This window comes from Mastomys coucha, unplaced genomic scaffold (genome assembly GCF_008632895.1).
Source record: "Mastomys coucha isolate ucsf_1 unplaced genomic scaffold, UCSF_Mcou_1 pScaffold18, whole genome shotgun sequence".
In the NCBI taxonomy this organism is placed as follows: Eukaryota; Metazoa; Chordata; class Mammalia; order Rodentia; family Muridae; genus Mastomys; species Mastomys coucha.
Genome location: NW_022196900.1, coordinates 85,315,564 through 85,329,330, shown reverse-complemented (window position 1 = coordinate 85,329,330; position 13,767 = coordinate 85,315,564). Strand labels below are relative to the sequence as shown.

The 13,767-nt window shown below is 50.6% G+C and overlaps 1 protein-coding gene and 1 long non-coding RNA gene across 3 annotated transcripts in view; both read right to left on the bottom strand.

Moving 5' to 3' along the window:
- The window catches only part of LOC116095571, a 7,772-nt gene extending 5,788 nt beyond the window's left edge, over nucleotides 1-1,984 (bottom strand). The window contains exon 1 of the long non-coding RNA XR_004120646.1: nucleotides 1,797-1,984. This is a non-coding gene — a long non-coding RNA (uncharacterized LOC116095571). The remainder of the gene's footprint in view (nucleotides 1-1,796) is intronic.
- Nucleotides 1,985-7,086: 5,102 nt separating this feature from the next.
- The window catches only part of Trim62 (tripartite motif containing 62), a 27,432-nt gene continuing 20,751 nt past the window's right edge, over nucleotides 7,087-13,767 (bottom strand). For both annotated transcript variants that reach the window (XM_031378740.1, XM_031378741.1), the window contains exon 5: nucleotides 7,087-9,310. In XM_031378740.1, the coding sequence (XP_031234600.1) occupies nucleotides 8,760-9,310 (551 nt within the window). In that variant the 3' untranslated portion in view covers nucleotides 7,087-8,759. The remainder of the gene's footprint in view (nucleotides 9,311-13,767) is intronic.

Here is a 13,767-nt window from a genome sequence, read left to right as displayed (position 1 = left end):
TGTTGCCCCCAAGATGGCTCACAGGCATGGCACTACCCATCCCTGCTCTCCTCTCGCTCCACTGCTCTGCCTTTTGCTCTCTTCACTGGCTAGGTGTGTTGTCAATTTGATATATCCTAGGCTCACCCGGGACATGAGACCCTCAATGGAGGCCAGATAAGATGGCCTGGGAGAGATTGTCTTGATAGGCCAATGGTCTGGGAGAGCCCCGCCCACTGTGAGTGACCTGGCTCACCCAGGCTGTATGAGAAGCTAGCTAAGCACGAGCCAGAGATTGAAGGAGTAAGCAGTGTTCCTCCATAGCTTGAGTTCCTACTGTGACTCTCTCAGGGATGGATCATGACCCGGAAGTGTAAGCCAAGCAAAGCCCTTTCCCTCAGTTGTTTTTTGTAAGCGTTTTATCACAGCGATAGAAAAGAAAACTCGATCACTTTCACACTCAGTCCTTGGAACAGAACCCTCTTTCCCTCTCCCTGTCTCTGAAGAGGCTGTTGGCTTCCAGAAACACTTTACCTAGCTCCTCCTCATCTTCCGGGTCTCGGCTCAGGAGAGGCGACTCTTGTCTGAGTTCCAGTGACCCTGCCTTCTCCTAGCCCTCAGTATATTTGCTGTGGTGAGTGGCCTGGTCACTATGCACTTCCTTGAAATGAGGACCCTGTCTGTGGTTGTATACCTCAATGCTTAACACACAGTAGGTATGAGATGGTGATCTCTGGTGTGAGTGACCATTGTGGTCTGTCAGAGGAGGGGAAGGAAGGGAGGAAGGAAGAAGCTTCCTGGCCCAGCCCTTGTCCACCCCACGGGCAATCCAGAGACTTGGCCAAAGTCAACACGTCTCTGAAGTGATCTTGGGCTAAACAAACAGCCTTCCTCAGCTGACACCTCCCCGCAGCTTCCACCCCTCTTTCAGGCCTGGCCATTTGGCTCTAGCCCAAGGCTGCTTTTGGTTTCCCATCATCCCTTTTTGAACACTGAGTTCTGGGCAAGAGGTGAGGGTGGGCTGAGGAGCACGTAGCCTGGGTTTTCCTAGCTCTGCCCACGGCCTTGCTGTGTGCTCCGGAGAAGGTCATCTCCACTCTCTGGCCTCAGTTCCGACAACTGCAGCCAGGAAAGAATTCTCTCCACGTGCTTTACCAAGCAGACAGTGATTAGAGGCTACTCGGGAGCATGTGTCTGGGACCGCCCTAGCTTAGAATCTGGACTCTTCTGTTGAGTTGCAAGATCTGAACTCAGTGTTTTCTTCTGTAACGAGGGGATAAGAATGGAGCCTCCTGTTTTAGGCTTATTGTGCGAGTTAAATGAGGTGACAGCTAATAATTATCGTGTTAAAAATGTCTCAAGGCCTGGAGCGTGACTGGATTAAACCAATCACAAGATGTGCTGGGGCTTGGAGAAGAAAGAAAACATGGATTTGAATTGAGCCTTACAGTCAAGAGTGGGGGATGTGCCTCAGGAACCACATGGCCCATGGTTCCCATTATATAACTGTGAGGAGACTGAGATCCAGGAGCAGAGAAGAGTTGCCTGCCCCAAATCACATTTAGTTCAACACTATTTGGATCATCGTCTCCCCCATCCCATACCTGGTAATCACTGGTCCTAACTCCAGTCCACCAGGCTGAGAGGAAGCCAGCTTAGGTTCCAAAGCAAGTGACATGTCCTCCTGTCTAGCTGGAATCCAGAGACCCACCTATCTCAAAGTCAACAGTTTCCCCATGCTGGGTCTTGGATTGGCAGCAAAGATGGAGGAGCCGAGGGTCCCGGAAGTGGCAGGGAAAGGGCTGGCATCTACTTACTGCACAGGTGGGTAGCAGTGGAGAAATTGCAGGAGGACCCAGTGCCCATCGGGGGGATGCTGGAACTTCAGCTCAGGAGGGCCAAGTGAAGCAGGTACTCAGGATCTTTGATGACATTTCATTTCCGAGAGGGAGTGGGCAGGAGGTGTTCATTCTGAACCAGCAGGCTTTAGGCTCCTGCAGCAGAGTACTCCCTGCTCAGAATGGGCGGGACAGATAGATCCAGGTCAAACACCGCGCTGTAGAAGGATATCTAATAGCATGACTGTATGCTCACAATGTTTTATTAAGTGGGGGAAAAGCCAGCCTGTGAAACATAAATTGAGTATGATTTGGTTGATTGATTGATTGATTGATTGATTGTGTGTGTGTGTGTGTGTGTGTGTGTGTGTGTGTGTGTGTGTAGGTCAGAGGATAACCTGTGAAAACTGAGTTGTTTCTTCCAACACAGTGATCAAATCCAGGTTATAGCATTGACAGCAAGTGCTCTTACCTATTGAGCCATCTCATTGCCCTTACCCATTGGGCTATCTCACTAGCTCCCCCCCAATCAATATTTCACTGACTGTAAGGCTGGCTACACACTGAGCTCCCTGGGCCCACCTGTCTCTGTCCTCTCAGCTCTGGAGTTATGGCTGGTTCTGTCACGCTGGGGGCTTTTACGTGGATACCGAGGGTCAGAACTCAGAGCAGCATCCCTTTATGGACTGAACCATCTTCCCAGCACCCTGGCTTTTGTAAAATATAATCACTCTGGAAAAGAACTAAACTTGATGGGCAAAATTCTCTATCGGGTGTGTGAGCAGTGGCTAATAATGCATGGATTCTGCCTTGGACATCTTGACTGTATTTTCCATAATGCATATAAGAAAAACCATTTACTTGGCAAAGAAGTAGGCAAACATCTTGACACTGCTCCATTAGAGGGAATCTACTATGGAATATCCAGAAAGAGGAGTAGTACAAAGAATGATCATGCTTTTGTGGGATAAATGTCTGGAAGAACACACATGCACTGTTAGTAGCTGATGGTTTCTAAATGCAGAATGAAAAGGATTCTGTCCTTCTCTGTCTGCTTTTCTTATTATTTATTTTATGTGCATTGATGCTTTACCTGTGGGTATGTCTGTGTGAGGAGAGAGTGTCAGATCCCCTTGAACTGGAGTTACAGACAGTTGCGAGCTGCCATGTGGATGCTGGGAATTGAACCTGGATCCTCTGAAAAAGCAACCAGTGCTCTTAACCACTGATCCATCTCTCTAGCCCCTGGCTTGTTTGTTTGCTTGTTTATCTGTTTGTTTTTTGTAATGAATGTAAGTTACTTTGTAATTTGTTTCCAATGCAAACAAATCACTTGCTGGGGCTCTGGCAGTTCTCACTGCTTCTCCCTGAGCACAGTCTGGGGTGACCAGTGAGGTTCCTCCTGGCAGCCCCTCATCCATGTAAGCCTCTCCCAGGTAGCATTAAGAACTCTGGTTCTTAGAGTTCTCCCAACTTGGAGACCTGGTGGTTACACGACCCCAGCTTTGGCCACATCAGTCAACACCTGTTTCCTGGGGCCCTCTCTTGTCTGCAGCTGGCAGAAATGAAAGATTGCTCTCCGTCTTATAAAGATTTATAAAAGTGGAGACCAAACATGTTTCAGGTGCAGGACAACAGATTCCGAGGGCCTTGGATGTTCTAGACGTGACCAGTTAAGCCGGGTGTCAAAGGAAGGAAAAGGAGAGACTGGGTGTTATAGACATGGGGAGAGTGTTACCCAAACAGAAGTGTGAGGGATTGAAGCACACGGTCCATTGTATTAGACACCCTAAAAGCCTGAGTGCTATAACTGCCATTATATGCACGGCTGCTGCCTCTGGAGGAGGCCCCTCAGAACTGCTGGGCTGTCATGGGGGCCATTCTCTTGTACTGGAATGCTGCTAGGATGAGTAAGGGCTAAGGGTCAGGTGGCCTTGGTCAACAAGAGCCCTGGTATTTCCAGCCTGTCTGGATTAACAGCATGGCTGCTGCCACCTGGACAGTACCATATGCAACCCTGATGTTGTCTTTATCCCACATGCTTGCCACAGTGCCTGAAATGCCACAGTGCCTGGAATGCCATCACCAGCTATCAACCTTCTGGGTGACGTCTCTATTATTATAAATACAAGTGGGTTGGAGGTGGATGCCTCTCAAGCCACACACCAGTTGTCCCGAGAGCATGCCCTTTCATGATCAGTCTCCATTCAGAAGACGTCCTCGTTCTGACACTCCCATCCTTCACCATCGTTGCGGGGCTGCAATCCCAGACCCTGACAGGCATCCCTCCACCCTGGACCTCTTTATATGAAGGCCCGTTTATTCTGAGTATCCCACCTTCATCCCTGTCCCTACCATGTTGAGGTCCCTCTTGTGGCTCCTCTGCTTCTCTGGGCAGGAGCCCTCTTAGCTGGCTTTTCCCCCTCCCTTCTAGGAATCAGCACACAGAGATTCTAGTCTTAGCTTTGCCCCATGCTGCAAACCTTGAGCTGTAAACTAACCCTCTCTGAGCTTCAGGTTGGGTTGGGTATCACTCAGGCTCCTTCAGACTCACTCATATCTGGGCTCACTGTTTTGGGAAGACTGCACTGGGACCTGGTCTTTTGTGCCACCGACTTCAGCCCCCATGACAGTCTATACTTGCTGTGACATCAGCGAAGGACTCCCTTGGACATCTGGTCCAAAGTGTTGATTCTTTTTCTTATTTTACCTCATTCCTAGAGTAAGGGAGGAGCACTTTACAGTAATAAGAAAAATGAGAACTGTCGAAACCTTTAGAGGGGATAAAACTTCTGTGTATGCTGTGTATATGTATGTGCATGTGTGTGCTTGCCTGTGTGTACAGTGTGGACATCAGATGTCAAGTCTGGGTGTATTCTATTGTTCTCCATCTTAGTTTTGAGATAGGGTCTTAGCAAGATCTGCCAGTCTCCACCCACTCCCCGCTAGTGCTGGGCCTGCAGATGTAGGCTGATGCACTTAGCTTTGGTGTACATTCTGCAGATCCAATTTCATGATCTCATGCTTGCACAACAAGCTATTTGCCCACTGAGCTATGTCCCCAACTACTGGAAGACTATTCTGTATTTAGGGCTTTTTTTTTTTCTATAAAGACAGAAGAGAAAAACAGGCAAATGAATAAATTTCAAAAGAAACGCATTGGTCTTCCTGATATTTCTGGGCAACCCATTTCTGTCCTGCTTCCCATGACCCTTCCTCCTTCAGGTGGTCCCGAATTTGCAGAATTGGGACCTAGTGGACAGCAAGGATCCCATTCAGCACCTCGGCCAGCTCCCCTCCCCCTGGCCTTCACCCAACCCCCAGGATTTAAGCCGGTGACTCAGGCCTTTGCAACCGACCTCTTGGTGTGGTGGTCCTGGTTCTAGCTGAGCTGGTGGTGAGCTTGAGGGTGTTGGATAGAGCCGAGACCCAGACAGGAGGGGAAGAATCTGTCCATGTGAGCAGTCAGCCTCTTGGGATGGCCTCCCTGGCAAGAGGTAAGGCCTGTCCCCAGAGCCTCTGAGGTGAGCTGTGTACTGCCAAGAGACTTTATCTTGGTTGTTTTCTGTCTCTGCCACCACCCCAGAGAGAGGGACAAAGAGATAATAGCCTCATTTATTGGGGACCAAATAGTCTAAGCTGGGGGACCCAACATTCCACTTACCCTGGTAATCGAGTAGATCTCTGAACTCCTCCCAGTAGACACAGGGAAGCTGAGGCCAGCGAGCGCAAGGAACCTACCTGCTCAAAGTCACACAGTGGGCTTCATGAGCCCATATTTAAACCATAGGGTCCTGTAGTTTAAGGTCCCTCTTTGAAGCTCAGGAGCCTAGTTCTGGTGGCTGCCCCGTCACCGAGCAGACCTCAGAGTTGAGAATGTCCCTCCAGAGAGGACTAGCAGAGCATGGCCTTAGTGCTAACGGGTCTGCATCTAGCCCTGCTGAGGAGCAGCTGTGGCTCCCCTGGGCAGCGTTGCTTCGTGGTTCTAGCGCTAAGATAATGACACTATCCTCATGGGCTCCTCTCTGTGGTTAGATAAAATGTAAACCGTACTAGCACTTTGCTTACAGGCTGTGTATGGGAACCCAGAATGAGCTTGAGACAATCAATTAGTCCTTCCCTGCAGCCTCCCCTCTCCACTGCATTGTCATCCTGACAATCCCTATATCCCCTCCCCTGTCTCCCTTCCCCTTCCCCCCAAGTCTCACTCTGTATCCCAGGCTTCTGACTCCAACGCTGGATCTCCCAGCCTATAGCACCTCCCCTCTCCTTGTCCATGTCCCTCTGCCTAGGAACAATTCAGGGGCTAGTATGGATTCTTTCATCCCACCTCCACCTTGTAAAGACACACAGCTGGCATCTGAGAGGATCTAATCTAATCTCCCTCACCCTGCAGGTAAGGAGTAGAAGAAATGGCACTTTAAGGTAACATGAATCAATCAATGGGAAACCAGGAGTAGACCCTGAGATTCCTGTTGTTGCATTGCAGAGCTGTAGGGGACCAGACCTCCTTCTTGTTCACCATGGTCACAGCCTGAGTGCTTACGGGCAGGGTCCTGCTGGCCTTTGACCAGGCAGCTTCCCCATCAGCTGGAGGCGGGGTGGACTTCTTTCTCCATAGCAGCCTGAGAATCTCCGTTTACCTGTTCCATGCTCCGCACAGCCTATGGGAGGAAGGTGGACTTCTCACCGGTCGAGGGAGCGTAGAAGGTTAGAAAATCTGTGTCATTTCAGCTGCTTCCCCATCAGTTGGAGGCAGGAGAAGGTAAGAAAATCTATGTCATTCCAGGCGCTACTGCAGGAGGCAGGGGAGGAGAGGCAGGGCCTCTGTAACTGTACATTTTATAGCTTCCTAGTAAAACCTGTGAACTGCATGCTATTAGCCCCATTCTCTGAGGGGAGTCATCAAGGCCCCACGAGGTTAAGTTGTTTTTCCTAAAGTGAAGCCCAGGCCTACATAGTTTAAGAGACTAGACTCTTGTTGCTGTTGTGTATCTGTGTTCCAGGCTACCCTGTTCTCCCCTAGACAGAGACAGAGGTCTTCCCTGATTGATGAGGGTGCTGGCAGTGAGAACTCAGTTCTCACTGTCCATTGTGGGTTGTGGGCTTCTCAGCTGCCACATCCTCTCTCTAGACTTCACTGTGCTCCTGATCTGTATCCAGCAGGGCTGCCTTGGGGGACTGGACTGGTCATGCCAATGACTGTCCACTTGCTGGGGTGGGACATGTAGCTTTGTGTTCATTGGAATGAATGAAACGGACACCTGCGCCCTGTAACTTTAATTTAATACAAACTGATCAGAATGCACAAAAGGGACCATGTTTTAAATAAAAATACTGCCAGGCATGGCCTGGTGTCTGGGAGTTGAGAGGGCAAGTAGGGCTCAGGATTCCTCTTGCCCAGGGAGGCCTAGCACATGGCAGTTGCAAGTGAGAGCCTCTCAAGTTCATCTATTCTGGTTCTCTGGAGATGGGCATGCTCACCAAATCCCAAGTACAGAATTGAGGACCCAGGCCCACAAAGGAAGGCTGAGGTTGGGGAGCCATTTCGTCTATATTTCTGATGCTACCCACTCCTTAGGTTGTTGCTTCTGGGCAGGGACCGGCAGGGACAGGCAGGGACAGAGCCATGGAGCAGGACATTTTTAGCAGTTCTGCTTCAAAGCCAAGGCCTTGAGGTGGATTCATGGATTCTCCTGAGTTCTTCACAGTTGGATTCATTGGCAAGGAGATTGTGGATGGGCCTGTTCCATCTCCATGGTAACTTTGTGGCTAAGGCTGGAAGAGAAAAACTACATTTCCCAGACTGCCTTGCAGTCAAAGTCTGGGTTTGGACTCAAGGTTCCACAAAAAGAATCCCTCTGAAAGATGTAGAACTGGGACCTGAGTTGAGAGGGGGTGGGGCAGGCATGGACAATCACTTGCTGGCATGGATGGCGGCAGCCAGCAGCTTGTGGGGCAGCTGCAAGTGGAAGCAGCGTTCTTGGTCACAAAACACAATCCCTCTAGCTGCTGCGAATTGTTCCTGGAAACTCAGCGAAGGCTCTCCTCCTCCAGCCCTTTCAGTAATCTTGCAAGCCACTGGGGAACTGATTGCAAATTCTTGTCTGATGAAGTCAACCAAAGTGGTTCTTGTTTGTGTATCAGGATCCTAAGGGAGCCAGATGTCAAGTCCAAGTTGGTACCCAATAATAGCCCTCCTGGGGTTCAGGTTCTGATGGAAGGAAGTGCTGCCAACACCCTCTCTGTCCAGGTAGCAGGTTAGAGGCCTGGCTGATAAGGATTGACAGGACCTCTGTCCCCAGGGGCTGTTGGGGACTTGGATCATCCATTGGTGCTTTGTCCTGACAGTGTTCTATATTGGGTTCTAGGGTACTTATACCTCACCTCACCCCAGAATCCATGGGCTAGAAGGTAGCGACTTAGTGCATGGGTGGCAGGAGAGGGTGACCCTCAAATAATCCTAGAACCAGCTTCTGCCTGGGTTCCCTGTGGACTTGGATCAAGAGTAAAATGGCCCATAACTCTCCCAGTCAAGGATGAGCCAATTCTCAGGCCATGAACATAAGAGGATTCTGTATACTTTTTGGGCTGCTAGCACCTGATCACATCTGATCTGTCATGATGCTAGGTTAGCTGGGCAGGAGGAGGGAGACAAAGGGAGATTCCCTGTCCCTGGGAGAATGAGGATAAGGGGTTGGGCAAGGGCTGCCCTGGGGAGAAGCCATGTCACATCCCATTAAGATCAGAGCTACAGGACATCCACCACGGAGCACAATCTCCAGCTCACAGAAGGGGAAGAGGAGGCTGGGGCATAAACAACTGGCCTGAGGACTCAGAGTGGCCACAGAGGGGCCTGAGCAGTCCAGGCCTTCCATCTGTCAGGCAAGGCTCTTGCTGGTGGTCACAGCTCCGGGAGGCTCGGGTCTCCCTCTGCCCAGTCTAGATGCGGACGGTGTTGATCCGCAGTGGCTGGACATTCTTGCCATTGGCATGGCTCTGGCCGGGACTGAAGTAGGAGCAGAGCTTGCCAGGGAACTTCTCTCGGAAGGTGTAGAGCCAGGACATGTCATCGGCGTTGTAGAAGATGAGGAGGCCCTGGTCATAGTCCAGGAAGACACCCACCTTGTCAAGCTTGTCACGGACGTTAAGCCTCGTCCAGGGCTCTGTGCATGCGCTATACTGGTTGCCGTCGTGCATGACGATGCAGTAGAAGCCTCGGCTCGGCTGGATCTGGATGCTGCCTTTGCGGCTGGCAGCCTCGTGGGCCAGCCCGATCACCCACTGGGTCTTCTCTGCCACCACCACCTCCCAGTAGTGTACACCACTACTGAAGGCTTCAGAGCCCAGCACTGATACCTCCACGTCAAAGCGCTTTGGTGAGTCCTGCAGTGGTTGTGGGTGTAGGTTCCCGTAGGCCACGATGGTGCAGTCATCGGACAGGATCAGGCGCTGGTGGGCAGTGCCTGGGTCCAAGGTCAGGGCAGCTGGCACTAGATGGGGGAGAGAGGAGGAAGGAGAGAGATCGGTGGAGAGAAGGCTGTAGACCCACTATCTACTCTCTCTGGGGAGAGGGTCCTGGATGGTGTCCAGGAGATTACTGACCTACTGCAAGACCCTGAATATAAGCCTGCCCTCTCATCCTGTTTGTTCCTTCTCTGCAAAATCTTTGCACCAGGCTACAGGGGTGTCAACTGACGGCTACATGGGTTGATTCCCAGTGCAAAGAGCAGAGGAGGGAGTTTCATGGCTGGGCAGGAGCATGAAGATTAGCCAGATGATACTGCCCCCTAGAGGACAATCTGGAAACATGCCTCTCTAAGACTGGTGGGACAGGGGGTCAGTTACCAAGTGAGAGGGGCTCAGCTTGCCTCAGGACAGACTGCTCAACCCCACCACTGAATTCCAAATGCTCTGCTAGACATGCAAGTGGTCGAGAACTCTTTGTCGGATCATCCAGAAGCACAACCTACATCCGTAGTCATGTATAAACATGAGACCGTCTTTTTTTCTAAGTTTAAAACACATTGATGGTTTTGGAATGCAGTGACCGAATCAGGGGAGGCTACATTTTGTTACTGTTTAGAACTAAGAGTCACTTGCTCTTTTGGAAAATATATCTCTAAGGGTGACACCGTCATCGACACAATCTCCTGAATGGTGTTCCAGTTACAATATGAGCACCTAGTTGCATTGTATTTTCCAGTGTAACTTCTGCACAAGCTTCTACATACTGACCTTTGAAATATTTAATTATGAACTAGGGATGTAGTTCAGTTGGCAAAGTCCTTGCCTGGCATTCACAAAGCTGCAGGTTTGATTCCCAGCACCTCTTAAAACTGGGCCTGGTGGTATATTCCTGTAATTGAAGCACTCTGGAGGTGGAGGCAGATGGGCAAGAAATTCAAGGTCATCTTCTATTCCACAATGGATTCGAGGCCAGGTTGTGCTGCATGAGGGCTGTCTCCAAAGCAGTCTAGCTACAATCTGCTTCTATTTTCCCTTTATATCATGCTCAGTTGTTACAAACACTTTTTGTACCTTATTGTACATACATATTAAGACGGTTGATTTTACAGGGGGCTGGCAAGATGGCTCAGCAGGTAAGAGCACTGACTGCTCTTCCGAAGGTCCTGAGTTCGGATCCCAGCAACCACATGGTGGCTCACAACCATCCGTGATGAGACCTGACGCCCTCTTCTGGTGTGTCTGAAGAAAGCTACAGTGTATTACACCGGAGAGAGCAGGGCTGGAGCGAGCAGAGGTCCTGAGTTCAATTCCCAGCAGCCACATGATGGCTCACGGCCATTTGTACAGCTACAGAGTACTCATACACATAAAATAAATAAGTAAATCTTTAAAAAAAAAAGACGGCTTTACATATGATCCGAGATGTTAAATTTTGTTATTAAAAAAATAGGCGATATGTCCCCAAAGGTTGGAAATCTCTAGTCCTACTAAACTCTTCCTTTTGACAGACAAAGAGATTGAGACCCTCAGGAGCCCTGACTGATCTTAGGTCGAAAGATGCCGGCAGAGCTGGAACTATCAAAGCCACCTGGCACCTGGCCACAGCCCACTCCTCTTCACTCAGGTCTAACTCCTTTGCTCATGCTGTCCACCCCACCCCCACCTGCCCTACATCCTCTCTGTTGCAGAGATCGACCAAAGAGGCTTTCCGAGACCCACCCTCTGGGAGCCTTCATGTTGGAGGGTTCCTTCCTTAGCCTCTGGAACTCCTGCGTTCTCTCTGTGCCACTCTCCTACATGGGGCATGGCCCTCTGAGCACACTTCTCACTGGCTCTGCACTTGAAGCCAAGGCCTGGGTTGGCATGATCTCGGCTCCTCCTTGAGAGTTGAGTGGCCAGCACAGAGCCCAGGATGGACAGGCTTCTGGGCACTCACATGTACTTGCCTCTGACAGTGATGAGCAGGTGGTGCAGGCTGGGTCACCTGGTTGTGAGCTGGCCATACCGGCTCAGCAGGTCTGATTTGACAGTCTCCTGAACTCTTGTCAAGACCTCTGGTTTATTCCTCCTGCTTACTCTGATAACCCCCTCCAGGAACAGAGAGAACCTGGGGTTGGCACTTCTCAGCTAGATGAGTCTTTCCAAGCCAGAGCATGACAGAGGGGAGAAAGAGCTGGAGGAAGCAATGGACTATGGCTACAGTTCCTCAGAGTCAAGGACGTTTCTCAGCTCCCTGGCTCTTTCCTTCTTACTAGAGCAGGGTCACGATGGCTCTAGACCAGAACCACTGTCACTCCCTAGTCAGTGTCTCTGCAGGCTGTATCTACACAGAGAAATAAGATGCCCCAATGCTTGTGGCCATCCCACTAGGCAGCCACAGCTGGTCCAGCATCATGTTTCTAGTCCATCCCTAACAGGCTGCTTGCGAATATGCATGGAGTGTCTTTCATGAGCTGGGTCATGGGCAATTCACTTCTGCGTCTCACCTTTCCTCGGAGTTCAGAGAGCTGTGTGGGAACCAGGAGCCCTGGGTCTAGAGGGGCCAGTGGAACTTGGTCCAGGGATGTGAATGGGGAGGTTAACGGACACACATGAACTTTTGCCTGTATTCTCTCAGTCCCTGGGTAGTTGGTCAGAACAAGAAAGATCCTGCCCTGTGCAGTGTGAAGAACTCCCATAGTAAGAGGAAAGGCTAGAAGGGTGTGCGAGTGTGTGTGTGTGTGTGTGTGTGTGTGTGTGTGTGTGTGTGTAAGAAACAAATTAGATACAGATGTTGTATTGTTTATACTACAGACAGTGGGATCTGTTGGGGTGGAGTGGTTATGTAGGTGCTTAGGGTTCCAGGAAAAAACGCCAGCAATAGGGAACGACAGGCTCCCATATTCCAGGTGCCTAGGATGGTATAAGGAGACCGGTAGTGGGAAGACCCCAGGGGTCATCCCCTATCCCAGGTGTAAGGAGATTGGTAATGGGGAGACCCCAAGGGTCAAGGAATGGTCAGGGGGATACTGGCAAGCAGCATGAAGACTCAGCCTGACTCTTAAGTCTGTGTAGGACATTGTGGGCCCCTTCCAGAGCCACTGCTGAGTGGCTCTGGCTCCAGGTGGTTCTGAGACCAGTGTGACAGTGAAGAGCCTATGGGTAGAGGAAAGCCTGACCTTGCTGAGTCCTGCGTATAGGAGGCAGAAGCATCTATCGTCTGCACAGGCCCTGATTCTCTTAGGGACTGGGCCAGTTCCTTAGGGCTAGGGTTATGGCTGAGCCTGGCATTTTCTCAGTTTCTCTAGGAGAGAGGTGTGGCCTGACTCTGAGTGTCTTTTGTACTCCAGTGATTGTGGGGCTACAATAAGCTCTCCCATCTCGTCTTAACTGAGGGTCCTATCTTCAGACCTTAAAGGTCTCCCTGAAGACCTGTAAGGCAGAAGCAGTGGCCTTCAGAAGGAGCAGTTAGGGACCTGAGAGGCACCCTGGTGTGGCAGCTCCCCTTCCCCCCTACTCCCATTAAGAAGCCGGTACCCTCAGGAGAGTGGGGAGACCCAGTGGAACCAAAGTCTTTCCCCAGGCTCCCTCAGGTCAGAGGCCACCTCTAGCTGTGACATTCTGACCTTCTCGTTTTATAAACAAAAGGCTGGGCCTGAGGCCTGTTCCCCTCTTCAGGTATGTCCTGAGTCTCCGGAACCTCTCTAAGGTCTTAGGTCAAAAGGCACCCAGGAAGGGGTCACACGTTTCCAGATTCCATGAGAATGTTCTCTGTTCTTCTTTAACTGTCACCCAAGCAGCAGAGAAAGAGCCTAGGCACCCAATGAGAACACTCTTTGTTCTCCAGTATAGCAGGGGGATGATGGGGACAGGAAACATGCTTGTTCCGCCCCTCTCCAAGCTAGGCCTTTAAAAAAGAAATCTGTTCCTGCAGGCCTTCTACTTACCCAGGCCCTATGCACTCTAGGCTTCCCGTCATAGTCCCTGCACAGAATTAGCATTGCCCTACAGAGAGCAATCCCAGGTCATAAGGATTGTTGCCCTTTTTCAGAAGGGGAAACTGAGGCTCTCTGAGGTAAGCGGCTTGCTCAGATTCTTCTTGGCGTGAAAAGTGAGTTGGAACACGAGCTGTGGCCCCAGAAAGTCTGACCAGCTTGGAGAAAAGTGTCCGATGATACATAATAACAAAGAGTAAAACTTGCTTACTAAGTTACAGATCATCTTTACAGAGAAACCGGTTCACTCCTTTATCTACCCTGGGCAACAACTGGGACCATCCCTAAGGTTTAGGTGAGAATACTGAGGTTCAGCCGAGGGGCAGCTTTGCCTTGGGTCACACAGTGGGGCGGGGAACGTTCTGGCACTCAAAATGATTAAATCCAGATGAGGAGCAGTGGGGGAGAGGCCAGACAAGGCCAGGGAGGCTGAGGAGGGAGAGGAGTGTCTGGTGTCCTTGGGACAATGGGCTGCCTGGCTCATTGGGAGTTTGCACCTGGGAGTG